Source organism: Syngnathus scovelli, chromosome 9 (assembly GCF_024217435.2).
Source record: "Syngnathus scovelli strain Florida chromosome 9, RoL_Ssco_1.2, whole genome shotgun sequence".
NCBI classification, from domain to species: domain Eukaryota; kingdom Metazoa; phylum Chordata; class Actinopteri; order Syngnathiformes; family Syngnathidae; genus Syngnathus; species Syngnathus scovelli.
In genome coordinates, this window is record NC_090855.1 from 4867264 (window position 1) to 4883505 (window position 16242).

The window sequence follows — 16242 nt, forward strand, 5'->3', positions numbered from 1 at the left end:
TGTTATGATGACCGGAGAAAAATATTTTATTATTTGATCAATATATGTTGGTACTAATATATGTGTATTTGTGTGAATGGGTAAATCTGACCTGCTTTATTTTAGTGGACTTAGTAAAAAGGAACAAATCCAGTCCGTCTACCTGAGCTATTAGACGAATGCCACATCCAACATGGCACTTGACTGACGTATCAGAGCAAGCCGGAACACCAATTACGTCAGTGAGCGTCTGCAGGTATTTGTGGGCGTGGCGTGTGAAATAGGTGTGGAGGGAAGAGTTTTTTTTTAAGCGTTTCCAACCTGTGTCGACACAGGAAGTTGTCCGATTTCATTTAACTGGGATAAAACTTAATTCGTTCACCGCTTTTTGTGCTTTTTAACAGCACAAACGTTGATCTTTTGCTTATAATACAAAGCGGGTTGCAGAGGGTCTAGAGGGTTCGTATCTTTTTGGTTTGGAGCGACGTTGAGGATGTATGCTGCGAGATACGACGTGAGTGAACACACCGAAACTGATTATTTATTTACTTATTTTCTTACTTATTTGTTTACTTTGTATTTACATTGTTTAAAATATTTTATGTGCGCGCAATATTACAAAATTAATCCAGTCTCCCACCCAAAAATGGAAATGCCAACACGTATAGGCTGCAACTCGAGTTGTTGTTAATATGACAGTTGTGTTGTAGCCTACTTCTCATGAAGGCTTGGTCAAGGAGTGGTGTAACTCAAACGGTAATGATTATTGGATAATAATTGCCTAAAATAATGAATACAGATTTAAATCTGGTAAATTAATGATCAGAAAATAGGAAAGGAAACGTTCAGTGTTTCCTAATGAGCCGCATTTGTCATCCCGAAACTCTCCACTTTTTTTTTTTTTTTTTTTTAAATGATGATGATGATGATGATTATTTGACACTGTTCATCAACTAAGCCATCTTATATTTATTATTGCTCTAAACACCGGCATTTGGACACCTTTGCAAAGGCACCATATATGGCCCCCAGATGATTATTCTATTGTAGGTTGACTATTTGACCTTTTTGTAACAATATTTCTCAGGATCATCGTCGTTAATTTAAATGCACATTTCATCCAAATTCATTTGTTTTTACCCTATGTCGCAAATTTGAGGACATCTTAATGATTCACCAGTCCACTATACAAGAAATTTGCACTCAACCAAGACATGGTCGGATTACTGTTTGCTTTCGTTTCGTATGGCCAGCAGAGTATGACATCACTCTTAACCAGCAAAAATGACAGTTGGCCAAAGGTGAAGCTTTCCCTCCAAACGTTCATTAACGGTTACATAGTGCTGCTCACATTCACCACCGCTTCAGAGAAATAGACATAGTTTTGCATAACTCCTTTTCAGACATACACGTTTTAGCATGTTTTTAAATGTATTCTTTTAGTCTCTGTTGTTACCTGGAAATTTCTCTCTAGTGACACAACCAGCTTTTGAGATAGAGTATATGACATAAGTAGACCACCTCACTTATGGCTTCTGTTGTAAACCAAGAACATAATAAAGTAGAAAACATAAGTAGGAGAGTTACCAAGTAAAATATTGAGCTGTTTACCAATGTGCTTGCAGGCCACCTCATCAGGCTCACCTAATGAGATCCAAAACAGCAGCTTAATCAGTGTTACCATTACAAGAGACAATAATGCTCACTTTCAAATGTTAATGTTCCAATGATACTAATCTTTTATTTGATTCCAAGCCGACATTACTTTGCAGACATGTGTATACCAGAACTTTCTTATGTACCACCATCATCTTCAGCGCAAATTGCTCTGTGGCTGATCCTTTGCAGTGAAACATTTCATACATCAATTATCATCATTATCATATTTAAATTTTTATCATTATAGGCCTTCTCAAATATTAACTTATTGTAACTATTCCTACTTGTTTTTGTACTCTGAAAATAGAAAAATAATAAATAAATAAATAAATAAATAAATAAATAAATAAATAAATAAATAAATAAATAAATAAATAAACTATCTCAAGTCATAAAATCCAGCTCCACGCTAATGAGGATGCAGTAAGCAGTACAGAAATTTGATACGTGGATGGATGGGTGGGTGGATGAATGGATGAGTGGGTGGATGAATGGATGAGTGGGTGGATGAATGGATGAGTGGCTGGATGAATGGAAGGAACACTAGACGAGAGTGTTGCTGTGGGACATTTGGCTTACTCTGTCAAGAAAAGGGATGGATTCTGCCTTATTTGCAGGGTTCAGCAAAAGAAGAACGCTTCACATCATTAAAAAAGGGGATCATATCTCATTCCCAGAGTGAAGAATGGACCATGATAGAGATTGCTTAATGGTTTTATTAAGCCGTGATTAATTGATGGAGGAGAGAACTGATAGGCGGGAGGCCCCCAGAGCACTCGCTGACCTCATCGCTAAAGATTTCTCTCATTCCGGCCCATGATTGCCGTTTGAGATTCCACTTAGCCGGCGTGTGTGGAAACCAGCGCTGAGTAAGAATAGGCCTTAATTGCAGTGAGTTATCATCGCGACTCATGTAATTGAGCCCCCATCGTAAGGGCCGGCCCGCCTGACAAATTGATTTAATACCGATGCGGTTTTCCATCCCTAATGGCACTCGGGCTTCTTCGCTCATCTCCTTCAGGCTCGGACAAGAATGTGGGATTTTTTTTTTTGCCACAACCCCAAACAGGTTTGACCAGTCTTGCAAATTTACTTACGTTACTGCTTGCTGTTCTTACAACCTCTTACAACCTTACGCACTTAAGCTTTTTTTTCTTTTTAACCACACAGTGTTGTTCTGCACTAAACTGTCCGAGATTAATCCTCTTTTATAAATGATTTCACACAGACTGTTTTCAAGAGCAGTAGCCAGTAGTTAAGGCAGATGGTTCCAAAAAAAAAAAAAAAAAACGCTTTACAAAGTACAACTTGAACACAGTCCAGTGGCTGAGCCGCTGATTGATTGCGATTTTCCCCATAGGAAATAATGGATATACCCGGTAATTGGAATTTTGTTCTCTGGTCAAATTGTCACTATCATAAAATCTTTAACTGTGCCGCCATTCCTTAATAACATTTTAACTGTCTTGACAGGCATACAAGTTTTGTTAACGATAAAATAATAAAAAAAATACCCAATAAAAATCTCTAATTTGAATGAAATAGGCACAAGTTAACACATTTTAAGTTTTAAAACCTTTTTATTGTGGCGCATAAAAAGTAAGCACAGCTGATAATAAAACATACAAATAATGAAACAATCTATCTTAACTTTAATAACAAATGTAAATGGGAAATGCCGGACTCGTTGCACAATAAAGTCGGCTAATTTCCATACATCCATCAATTTTCTACCACTTAGTTTCTTCTTCAAGCTTGCAAGAGATTGTTATTTTCGGGAGAACATTCTGTTGAGTATGAATCCTTCATATATGGTTCACTCAATGTCTCAATGTGCATGGAGAAAATGTTCTAATAAAAAGTTTGTCTGATTAGTAAAAACTAAACATGATTATTCTTTTCCCTGCGGCAACCAAACTCTAGACAAACAACTTACCTGCAGGAACTTATTTTTAACAGTTCAAATAAAGTCCAATTTGTTTTATGCTCAAATATGATTTCCTTCCTTCAGGGCCATAGTGACCGCAACGAGCGGATCGACTTCTTAACCAGCAAAGAGAAAGCCTCATCCAAGCGGAAGCTCGGCGCTGTGATCGGGATTCTGGTGGCAGTCCTCGTCCTTGCTGCTGTGACTGCTTTCCTAATTTGGTTTTTTGTCTGTGAGTGATGTTTGAAAGCTTCCGTCATTATCTTCCATTTTATAAAGACTTGAAGTATGCTTTTATGTTGAGGATGTTACTTTTTGCATAAATCAAAGTTATTTTTTGTAAGATTTGATAAGATGTTTTGAAGTGTTTACCCCCGGCCGATGTCAGCTTGCGTGCAGACAAAGCTAGCATCAAAATCAGTGTTTATACTTATCGTGAAAGCTCCTTGACAGGAGATTGCTACAATGGCTTGTTTGGATGTTTTTGATTTCCCATTAGCTTTAGCTCATGTGACAGCGCTGACTTTCTCCTTTTAAATAATGTGAGGCAAAAAAAAAAAAAAAAGTTTGCCTGTCATTTCCACATGCTGGGTTCTGACAAAAAGCTCTGTGAAGTTTTGATTAGCGGCCCCTTGACATAGCAGGCAGTTTATTTGTCCTCTCAACTCCAGATCAATCTGCACGGCTTTGAAAATAGCATTTCAGTTTCATCTGATGAAAAAAAATATGATGTGCAGTTGAAAAACTCTATTTCGCCTTCTCAGTTAAGGATGCTGAAGAAGCCACCATCAGTCGGCAGCTAAAACCTCAGACGCTGATGTTCAGCGGCCACATGACGATACCCGATGCCGAATACAAACAGGAGCTGGAGGACACCAGCAGCCCTGAATTTGAAGAACTGGCAGTCAAACTGGAAACAATTGTGAGTTTGATGCTAAAAGGTCATGCATATTTTTTTATCACGCTTGCACATACTATTTGGTCCATCAAAATAATCAAATGATTTATTCTTACTACTACTGTAGTTTGTTTTGCACAGTGGTTCACAACATTGTTAATGCCTGACCTGTAAAATATTTATGGAGAGAGAAGGTGCAGTATTAAGGCTCATTCTCTACTGTGTGTACATTAGTTGTAAACTAGTTGATCCACATCTAAAAAGCAACACACATAAATACATTTATGCATACTATATTTATTATTTGGCCTCAGTTTGATTAACTCACCATTAACTAACGATGCTAACAGTTGTGTTTACGTTCGTTTCACATCTTAGAGACTGAACAAGACGCTTTATTTGAGTATTGTGTTTTTATTAAAATCATTTTTATATACTTGTCTATTCAAATGGATTGATGTCTTTAGGGAAGAGCAAGCAAAGGTACATTATCTGTTCCTAAAATGTACATTTTCTCTGCACAGCTGGAGGAAAACCTGAAGAAGGATCCGTTGCTTGCTGAGTACTACACAAAGTCTGTTGTCACGGCATTCAGGTACTTTTAGTGTTTGGGGTAATGATGATGGTAGTCATTATTGCGTAAATGTTAAGCAATCAAGAATTCACACTGAAGCCATTGTGATTACATTTTTTTAAACCCATTTTAATCATGCTTACAGGAACTGAATCAAAAAACCAAAATGGAGGCCTGTCGGGTTCAGAGTAATCAATTTAATATTTTTTGAAGTTTCACAAAAGGCAATTTTTCCAAACCCAAACTACAATTTTTAATTTTTTATTTACTCAAGTCGGGCGGCAAAGGAGATGATTTCATGCTTGCTTTATTCAGATGCGGTGGATCACAAAGGTGATTCATGTGTTTGTCATTTCATGATTCACGCAAAGTTGCATATTTTGGATGTGCACGTCGCTTCCACTCATGTCATTCCAAGTTCATGACAAGCCTCTAGAATACTATTGTACTTTGTTAATTATTATTTTTTTTCTTTCAAAGATGATTTTGATTGTTAACCTTACTGGATTATGAAGCCTCACCAAAAAAACAACAAACAAGCTAAAGTGAAAATCTTTGTGTTGTCTGCACACCAGCTCAAACAGTAAATTTAGTTCTTTTTTTTTTTTTTTAACCTTTTTGGTGAGTGTTCACAGTACATAGTCGCTGCTAGATGGCAGTATCAGCATGACATCACACCCGCTTAATTTATCAATTTTGTCCCTATGAGCATTATTTTTTTTTTTTTTTGCTTGTTGCAGTGAGGGTGTGATCGCTTACTATTGGTCCGAATTTGATGTCCCAAAAGAGGACCTCGAGGTTGTGCCAGAGATTTCTGAAGAGCTGGTGTCAGAGACCTTGGAGAAGGGAATAACGGAGCAGCAAAGCACGAGGAGCTCTGGTCCTCTCAAGATCAGTGAAATCACGGCCACACGTAAGCATGACTTGCTTTTTGATTGACATGCGGCTTTGAAATTTGACAGACACTTTGATTGCATTGATTTGCTACGCCAGGGGTGGGCAGCTGAAATGATGGAGAGGGCACCACCATATTTTTATCAGTTCTTCTCAGGGGAGCTTTATAGGATTTTTTTGAACTTCTTAACCAGATGAATAACAAAATTGTCATTTTAATATTTCATGCTCAATACATGTATAAAAGATCCACCCTTCAACACAATTATCTTTGAAGAGTCAAAAAATAATCACATACTGTGATTGTCTCACCTTCCCTGAATGCAGTTTATTTTTGCATAAAAAAAAAAATGTTTAAGGACGGCACACAAGTGCTGAACAGCAAACCACATTAAGTCCAAGAACTATTTTTCTTTTTTCCCCTCAAAACATTATTATTGTTATTTTTAGATAGTTCAGATAAAAAAAGAAATTCCTGCATGTTATTCAAAATCCTCAAATGATTATGATAAACAATGACTTCCCATCCGTGTTACTAGCTTGCTTATGTGTAAAAGTAATGATATTGATTGACTTGACTGAAATTGAATGTCATTTCCTAAAATTTGCGTTCAGTACTGTTCATTAAATTTATCGTGAATTAAAAAAATATAGTTGTGACTTAGTATCAAGGCACCTAAGAATACTGCATCCATGTGAAAATGACAAAAAAATTAGATATCATTTCCCCCTCGGGGTAGGTGTGGCCATCTGTGTGGCCAGAGACTGTCACGGGGTGGCCATGGCCACCCTTTGGTCACCCCGTAGCTCCACCCCTGCTTCTCTTACTACATTAATATGAACCTTTTCAAACACATAGCATATTTTCCACCAGCATCTAATACGCCCGAATGTAAAGTGTACTGTGCTGTTTACTTAGGTTCTGTGTAATGAAACAAAAAAGTAGACCAGCCACACAAAAATGAAAACTTTCTCCTCTGGTCAGTGTAGCTGCTTACACTAGTTCAACAAGAAGTTTTTTGACAATGGCGTCCGCCTGCGTACATCCCCGCCGTATTTGAGCCCAACAGTCAGGAGCTTGCTGTCATCCTATATCAACTTTGCTATTCTGTGCAGTATGCATTACATTAGAAGAGCTCACTTAGAGTTCTGCTGATAAGATAATAAGGCATCTCGCAGACGGCTGCTTGTACGCCACCAGCCATTGTGCATTCATACATTTGGGTTCCTCGTGTGGCCCGTTTGGAGAGGCACATTATTCTTCATTCTGTCTTGCCGGTATTCCCCATTGCATTTATCCACAAGCTGGCCACTAGCCAATAGCTGACCTTGCGACTCTTGAGACGTTTGGCTCTCTTGAAAATGATTTCTGTGGGTGTGATTTGATGTCCTTGCCGTCGATCCTTAAGCAGAGATGTATGGCTTGCTGCTTTAAGGCAAGGTGAGATGGATGAGAAAAAGCCATACACAGCATGGCCGTTTGCCCCCTAAAGGCGGGGAAATGGAAGAGAAAATGTGCAAAGCTAAATATTTTAGGCCTCTACATCAAAGTCTTGTTGCCTCTGAGCATCAGTGACATATTTCGGCCTTTCTTCATCGTTCTAACGCTCTCTCTCCTTTTTTGTCTGCCTCTAGTCACTGACCCCCGCATGGCCAGGAACCCCCGAGTTCGTAAGTACAATCTGTCCAATTTCAGTCACTCAAGGCTGTAATTTCTATATCTCACCCACGCTGGGCCTGTCTTTTTTTTTTTTTTTTTTTTTTTTTTTTAACCACAGTCAAAATCCGACCAGTCAGTCATCATGAAGCACGTTTTGATTTCTAATTTATTTAGCACTCCCTCAGTTTAAACACAACTATACAGAGAATCTTCGTTCTTTGAGTTCTTTGTCAGTCTCCTTCCATTAAAAAGTCGCATGCCAGCCGCTTTGAACTACGAAAGCCGCAAATTGTTTTTAAAAATAAATCAATAAATGAAAAAAATCAGTCTGCCTTAAATAAAATAAATTAATTATGGTGCTTGATCATACATATTTAACCTCACATTAAAATTATCTTTAAAGTAGCTGTCAAAATGCAACGCCAAGATTTAAATAGTCTTTTTCGCCATCCTTTTTTATCATACTATTTTGGCTCCCTTTAGATTGCTCAGTACTAATGGAGCTCAAGTTAGCAATGTGAATTAATCCATGTGTGCTTAGCAGAAGAATGTTTCTTCCGGCTGGAGGCCGAAGAAACGGCGTCCGAGTTTACCTCTCCGGGGTACCCCAGCAGTTACCCTCCGCATTCCCGCTGCCAGTGGCAAATCCGAGCCTTGGAAACCAACGTCATCTCCGTGGCCTTTCCATTCTTCCACGTGGAAGACGACTGCTCCGATGACTTTGTCTCCATTTATGATTCCTTGAGTCCTGATGATTCTCAAGCCATCACAGAGTAAGTTCCAAATAAAATAAACCTAAATGTTTTGTCATTCTGTGCGTCGCTGCCTCCCAGCGGAGGCATAACGTTAAAGAGACTCATTTTACTCTCCCAACAGCATCAGGACGTCACTCGGACATAAATCGCATTCTCGTTTGGACTTAAAACCTCTCCAGGATTTGTTTAATAGGGCTCAACCGATGTTAGGCTAATTTATTTATCCTTGAAGATCAGACAGAGAGGAAATGTAGTCCTACAGTATTCCCAAAGGGACACCCTACGATGAATCACTGTTACACAGGGATGAAAGTTGTTTTGATGTGGCTGAAAAATACGTTCCACTTCAGTCCTTTCACTGGATTTGTGAGTACAACCAACCCAGCCTCTATTTGGCCCTGAAGCCCTTAGCGCTGCATTTATGGTTAACTTTCTCGACCTCAGTGAGATTGAGTTGGCCTAAAAAGACCTTCAAATCTATGAAAGGTGCCAACCTTAATCCCACCCACAGTGTTGTGTGTAATTGCACTTTGTCTGTAGGGGGGGGAAGGATTACATTCTCAAACGTATAAGCCCGTCAAGTGCAAATTCAGATTGCGGAACAAATACACCTAATGTGGTGCGTAACATACTATTGAGCGATCAGTTTTATCCAAGGTGACAAGGTGTTTTATGAGCGCTGTAGCATAACGTTTTTTTTAAAGGTTTTATTTGACTAAGGTACGTGAGTGCGTTTGCGCTCATTTTCACACCCGCACACACACATGCGCGCACCTCTATCAAAAGTTTTGATAACACCCCCCCCCCCCTATCGTTTGACTTTGAATCTCCTCCAAAGCAATCTCATCTCTCCTTATTTATCTTTCTCCATCTCGCCTTGCTTATTTATTGATTTATTTTCAAATTAAATCATTTCAATCTTGTTTGTGACATTGATGTTTAGAGTGAAATGACTCAAAGCTTAATGCAAGACGCTCGATTTCTCCCGCCACACCTTTTACCGTATATAGAAAAAGTAAAAAAGCTTTGTAACGAAAGTTTGGTGCAAAAAAAAAAAAATGCTAAATGCTTCTCTTAACACAACGTGATATATTTTTTTTATCTGCAAACCTTTTAAATGCTATTCTGTAAAGACCAAGATAATTCAAAACATTTATTATGAACATTATTTATTATGAAGAATATTGTTTATTGCCTCCCCTAGGAAATGTGGTCACAGACCCCCGTCCAACCCTCTGGAGGTGGTCTCATCCGGTAACATCATGCTCATCAACCTAATAACCGATAGTGAGGTCCAGCGGCCCGGCTTTAAGGCATTGTACAAAGCCATCCCTAAATCTAAAGGTAAATAAGCCCACAAATTGTGCCACCTCCAGCACTTTTATGGTCCCTGCTGATGCAAGATTAAACGTGTGATGCATTGTTTCCAGTCAAGACCTGTGGCAGCGTCCTGACTGCAAGCTCAGGAGTCTTCACCTCCCCTCTCTACCCGAGTTTCTATCCTCCTGCTGTGGATTGCAAGTGGACCATTAAGGTTTGCAACGATGAGTCCCCCCCCACACACACACACACACACGCCCCCTACCGTTTCCTTCCTCCCCCTCCATCAGCCTGCCATAAGAAGAACGCTGAGGCAGCATTACAGCAGCCAAGCTGTTCAGTATCTCCTCCATCTTCATCTGTCAGGCCACTGCAGATGGAGCTGAGCTCTGCAGCTCATATGCATCCAACTTCCAAATGTTACGGCTACATGTCCTTACGTGCATGCCTGTATGAGTAAATAAGCTTGTAATGACATAAACGCTTTTCTGATTTAGGTCGCTCCTGGGAAAAAAGTGCGTGTGAAATTCACCCTGTTCCGAATGAAAGAGCCTGGAGTGGATGTTCGTTCATGTCACAAAGATTATTTGCAAGTTATGGGAAAAAGGTAAGTTCTTACTGTATATTATTGTGATTAATCACTCACCGGACACTACATTAGGTACACTGCACAATGGTATAACACAGTCGAGTTGTCTCCAAAAAAAAAAAAAATGCGGCATTGCCAAATGCAACCTGTCGTCACCACAAATCCTGAAATCTTTTGTGCCGTACCTAATGACGTGTCCTCTGAGTAAAAAAATGTGTCCTCATCAAGTTATCTTACACCAGGTATTGTGGCGAGCTGACCTCGTTGGCTCTAACCAGCAATACTAACACCTTAGAAGTGACCTTCCACTCGGACGAGTCGTACACCGACAAAGGCTTCAGCGCTGAATACATCGCCTACGATCCCGGAAACCGTGAGTTAAAACTGGCTTGAGAGTGAGAAGATCCTTCCATTATATGGTGGTTGGCTAACTGTCAAACTGAGCTGTGATTTGTGTCAGAGAAACTCCCGCAGTACTAATAGTCAGAGCAGTTGTTTATTGAGGCCATTTTTTTTTTTTTTTTTTTTTGCTAGTGTCACTCAGGAGCACTCCTCCGTCTGAAAGCCCTGGGCTTCACAAATGGATTTATAATTGCACTGATCAAAGGGGATGAGCGATGGCAACGTGACAATTGTAAAGATATCTTGCAAGTGGTATTCTTTTCAGTTTTCCATTTCTTCTGCTCCAGCTTGCCCCAACATGTTTGCCTGCGCTTCCGGTATTTGCATCGCCAGAGAACTCAACTGTGACGGCTGGAACGACTGCGGTGATATGAGCGACGAGATGAAATGCCGTATGTTTCTTATCCAATCATTTTTTTTCTCAGGAATTTTCTCAATTATCAGCACTGTTTGAATTAACTATTGCTAAATAAGTCTGTAGGGTGCAAGTGAGATTTTCACCTTATTTGTTTTGATTATGGCTGACAAATATATTATTTTCTTTTAGAAACAACGAGGCAGCTTTACTCAGGCATTTTTAGTATTCGAACATTTAAACCTCCAGTTTTTTTTTTGGGTCATCTAGCTCTGATCTGACAGGATAGGAAAGCATAAACCAAAATCCCAGGAGGCCCACAAAATTGTCCAACATGTCTTTTAAAAAAAAGTACAAACTGAAGCCTGTCCCAATAAATTGCTCCACACAGTGTAGGAGATAATAAAAAGGATAGAGTGATGTTACAAATACTAGCAGACTTTAAAGAGCATTTTGTTTTTGGACACTTTCCTCAAAGCTTGCTCACAGCTTTTTCCCTGCCTTTCCAAATGTGTGCCAGTACTTTACTCCATGTAAACCACAGCAATAGATGTTTTAAAGTATGCTATAAATAAAGTAAAGTTTCGAAGCTAACTTTCCACTAATTGTTAATGTTGCAAGCGTCAATGTATATTTGAAGTCATTTGTGCCTGAAGCGTTTAGTTTTCCTTCCTCATTTGCTTCAAAAGCGACGTTGCTTTCCCTCAGAATGTGGCGAGGGCCAATTTCACTGCCGCAACGGTTTGTGCAAACCTAATCTGTGGGTTTGCGATCGCGTTAATGACTGCGGGGACAACAGCGACGAGGAAAGCTGCAGTAAGTCAACTCCACCCGTGTTTTTTTTTTTTTTTAATCTTTTGCCTATTCCAAAGTAATGTCTCTGCCATTTAAATACAGGCTGCGAGACAAACGAGTGGCGCTGCGGGGATGGAATGTGTTTGCCTCAGGACGTCGTGTGCGATACCAGGATGGACTGCAAGGACGGCAGTGACGAGGCCTCGTGTGAAACCTGTAAGTGGCGCCGCTTATTCTTCCGCAGCTCGGTCATGCATTCGGAGTGATTTATAAGCATATAAGCGCGAGCCATTAAGTGCTTCATGCAGGCTTTAGCCAGCAGCAGACGTAAAGTCTTCCTTGAATGTATTTTTCCTCACTCTGCACTTCTTGCTTTTTGTGTTTTACACAAAGGCTACTCTTGAGTTTTCTCTTGTTTTCCACTTCTGTGAATAAAGCAGGATATTAGACCAATCAATACACCTAATCAATGATATCTTCTCAATCACATTGCATTTCCCCCATTTAAAGCTGACTTTGAAGTCTGGCTGATTGCATGCTGTTGTTTTGGTTGGAGTTAGCGCTCGATTTGAATATTGAATGTGTTTTGATCTGGCTTGTCCTCACCCGACCGCCTGGCAGCCCCGGGCATCTGCTCCGACTTCAGCTTCAAGTGTAAGAGCGGCGACTGCGTTAATAAAGTCAACGCTGAATGTGACCGCGTCGACGACTGCGGCGATTACTCAGATGAGGCCGGCTGTAGTAAGTAGTCTTGATTTTTATTGTCCCTTGCTATGTTCAGTATTCAACTGAAAGCAGCTTTAATCTCCCCGTTGTCATTTCAAGCAGATTATGAAAAAAACGGTGTCGAGCGCTCTGCATTTCGCTGTTTTAAAAAAAAAAAGCCGTAGGCATTTCCTGCATTATTTTTTTAATTCTTTGAATGCAGCTTTTATCTTATCATTTATTTATTCAAATTTAGCCTCAGGGTACGGTTGGTGTACGTTTCTCATTTTTGATCACAATGTGACATTCTGCCTTTTATTAATGTTCCTAATAGAATTGCTTTAAGGCATCTTATCTCATTTTCATCCTCAGATTGCGGTACCAGGCCGTATAAACTGAATCGTATCGTGGGAGGCCAAAACGCCGAGCTCGGGGAATGGCCTTGGCAGGTCAGCCTGCACTTACTGACCAACGGGCACGTTTGCGGGGCCTCCATCATCTCGGAAAAGTGGCTCCTTTCGGCTGCCCACTGTTTTGTTACCCACGACCCAGCGTGAGTCACAGCTGAGAGACACAATATATACACTTAATGTATAAACACAGAGGGGCTCTCTTGTGCATACTGTTATCGTGTTTTATTATTCATTGCGTATTTGACATTTTATCAGATCTCATTATGCACTCTTCTTGGGGGAAAAAAAACTTGAACTATGCACAACAGAGGACAAATTATACAAATTTCAAAGTCTGAAAAAGAGCCCCTGATGATACAGTTAATTCAGAAAACCCCTGGGGGGGGCCTACATTTACATCTCATTTTGGGTAAGGACAGAGCTGCACTTCTCGTACTGGCCTGTAGGTGGAGCACTATCCATGCTGATACTCCATGAGGCACATAATTGAAGAGGAAGTTGATTGTTTCTGCAGATTTCCACTAAATATTGATATTTGCCAAATGGAACATTATTTAATCAAAGTATTTACAAATGGGACTTTTCCTTTCCAATAAATCATCATAAGGAGTGTAAACAGTGCAACTAAACAATGAATGTAAATTGCACCTTGCAAAGATTAATGATGCTGACTTGAATTTCTTTATTCCACCAAGTATTCAATCTTTTCACACTTCTTTTGCAATTACATAACCTCTGCGTCCTCCTCGCTGAAACAGAAATCACGTTGCAGCCAACTGGCAAACGTACAGCGGCATGCAGGACCAGTACAGGCAAGATAACGTCCAGCGCCGCTCCGTGAAGAGGATCATCAGCCACCCGGATTATAACCAGATGACCTTTGACTATGACATTGCCCTGCTGGAGCTCAGCGAGCCTCTGCAATTGACGAATACTATCCAACCCATCTGCCTACCCGCTTCCTCCCACGTCTTCCCTGCAGGCATGTCCTGCTCGGTCACGGGTTGGGGCGCGCGCCGAGAAGGAGGTATTCAGCACACACATTCTGCTTCCATCTTCAATCTTGCTCTATTTTTAAAATGGCTGATTATTAAACCCATTCTGTACATTTCAGCTATTATTCCCCAATTTTGGGTGGACCCCCCCCCCCCCCCCCTCTCTCCGTTGTGTGTGTGCGTGTGCATGTGTGTGTGTTTCTCCACTTTGCATATCCAACACTCATCAAAGTTAAGACGTTGCACTCCTCCCCCATTGCTCTCACAATGAGCTATTCAGCTCAGCTCTTCATCTTCCATCACTCTCTGCTTCCTCTTTTTATCTCTCCCATCCCCTTTCTTACCTTTAATGTCCTTCCTACTTGGTTCTCTCTCACATCATGCCGTGCTTCTCTCCCGCCTCTCATCTTTTTCTAATCTGCTCTATTCCATTAAGCCTTTCCCCATATCCATACATCAAGACGGGCGCCGCTCCTCTGGGAAGCCTCTTAAACCTTCATTAGCTAACACTAATCCAGCCCATTAACACCTTTGATTTGAGGGGCGAACATTGTGGAGCACTGACCCCTTTGTCCTGTTTTCTCAGGTCAAAAGGTGCAGCTTCTACAGAAGGCGTCGGTGAAAATCATCAACGACTCGGTGTGCAACGTCGTCACGGAGGGCCAGGTGACCTCGCGGATGCTCTGCAGTGGATTCTTAGCCGGAGGAGTCGATGCATGTCAGGTGAGAGGAAACTAATAGATGTTCTTCACACTTCTGTGAGTGCTCTCAGCGCCAAACTCGTAACCCTTCTTTTACGACCTAGGGAGACTCCGGAGGCCCCCTCGTGTGTTTTGAGGAGAGCGGGAAGTGGTTCCAGGCTGGGATAGTGAGCTGGGGTGAAGGCTGCGCTCGCCGCAACAAGCCTGGTGTCTATACTCGTGTCACCAAGCTGAGAGAATGGATCAAAAAGGAGACGGGGGTTTGATCATGTGACAAAGAGCAGAGCGGGAGGGATGACGAGCTTGGAAGGTCGAACTAAAAGACATGGAGCATTCCCATCTGTATTTTCTTGACCGGCAGCAACGGACTGAGGAGGCAATACATGGACCCAGATCCTCATTCCAATGAGTCCAAGCACTTTTTTTCTGGTATTATCCCTCCTCCCAAGCCAACAGTGACGCACACACACATGCACACATTGGCCACATTTGCTATTGTAACCAACCACTGTATCTTATCATTGTTTACAGATTAAAATCTCCTCACCAAAGATAAAAATCCAAATATGAACCATGAGTATTGTCTGAGTGACAAAAATGTAACGTTTTTTTTTAAGTGCTTTTCAGGAGATTTGACCTCATGTTTTTTATTTCTTGTTTTTAGTTAACAAATAGGAACTCATAATGCTTGTTTAATAGCCTTTATGTCACTGGAGATTTTTTTTTTCAGGGGGTGGAAATGCAATGTCCAAAGTTAGAAAACCTTGTTACCTTATTAACATGCCTTGATAATCAAAATTTGCCTGTGAGAGGTAAAATCTGTGAAGCGCTGGAAAATCACCAAACTTGATGTTCAGGGCCATTTTGGAAATACCTATTAGAAGTTCTGTGGATCTGTTACATAGTTTGTCAGCTATATTTGTTGGTCAACAGTTATGGCTGAGCTTTCATCCCTTAGCACCCCCCCCCCCCCCCCAATCCACCTACATGATTTTAATTTGATGAAAATACTATGTATATTAGTTTTATTAGTAACTTTTAAATCTTTTAAAGTATTTAGGAGAGTAAACAATCCCAGAATGAACATTGGTTTTCAAAGAATTTACTATAGACCAATATTTTTGTACACTATGTGGCAGCGATAGTAGAGGCATAGTTTTTTTTTTGTGCAAGTTCAACAATAAACAATTCTGATTGTGTTCCCCAATTCCTCTTTGAATTCATTCTTTGATTTGGGTTTGACTGGGCCATGTTGTACATAACAAATGCACATGTCTTGTGAGACATGATAGTGAGGTAATGAGCATGTTGTTCACGTCCCTCTGGCGCGGACGCACGCCTACCTGGGGAACCCAGGTGACAAGACAAACTCATATTGTCAATAATACCAGCTTTTGTCACAGCTCTGTCCTATTAGCCCGCGAGACGGGCATGGAGTGTTCAAGGAGGAGCGTACACGTACGGCAAGGGTCGTACGATCGCTTCTGTCTTCATTAAAAACCGAGCACCACTGGAGTGAAGTGCATTCCAGTTCTTTTAAGTGAACTGAATCTTTAGAATCAGTCCAAGTCCAGTTCTCGAGGGCCGCGTTGCTCCATGTTTTCCAAGTTTCCCTCGTTAA

At 40.7% G+C, this 16242-nt stretch overlaps 1 protein-coding gene across 2 annotated transcripts; it reads left to right on the forward strand.

The window, feature by feature from the left end:
- Window positions 1-259: 259 nt before the first annotated feature.
- On the forward strand, window positions 260-15828 carry st14 (ST14 transmembrane serine protease matriptase). Of its 2 annotated transcripts, none has more exons than XM_049731210.2 (19): window positions 260-493; window positions 3650-3797; window positions 4330-4487; window positions 4988-5058; window positions 5778-5950; window positions 7567-7602; window positions 8133-8364; window positions 9551-9690; window positions 9777-9880; window positions 10164-10273; window positions 10498-10628; window positions 10945-11049; window positions 11721-11828; window positions 11910-12023; window positions 12429-12548; window positions 12885-13065; window positions 13684-13952; window positions 14507-14643; window positions 14726-15828. In XM_049731210.2, the coding sequence occupies exons 1-19, from the start codon at window positions 473-475 to the stop codon at window positions 14885-14887; spliced, it is 2520 nt and encodes an 839-aa protein (XP_049587167.1). In that variant the 5' UTR covers window positions 260-472; the 3' UTR covers window positions 14888-15828. The 2 variants fall into 2 exon arrangements, with proteins under 2 accessions (XP_049587167.1, XP_049587168.1); XM_049731211.2 differs by having other exon boundaries at window positions 8136-8364.
- Window positions 15829-16242: the final 414 nt, after the last annotated feature.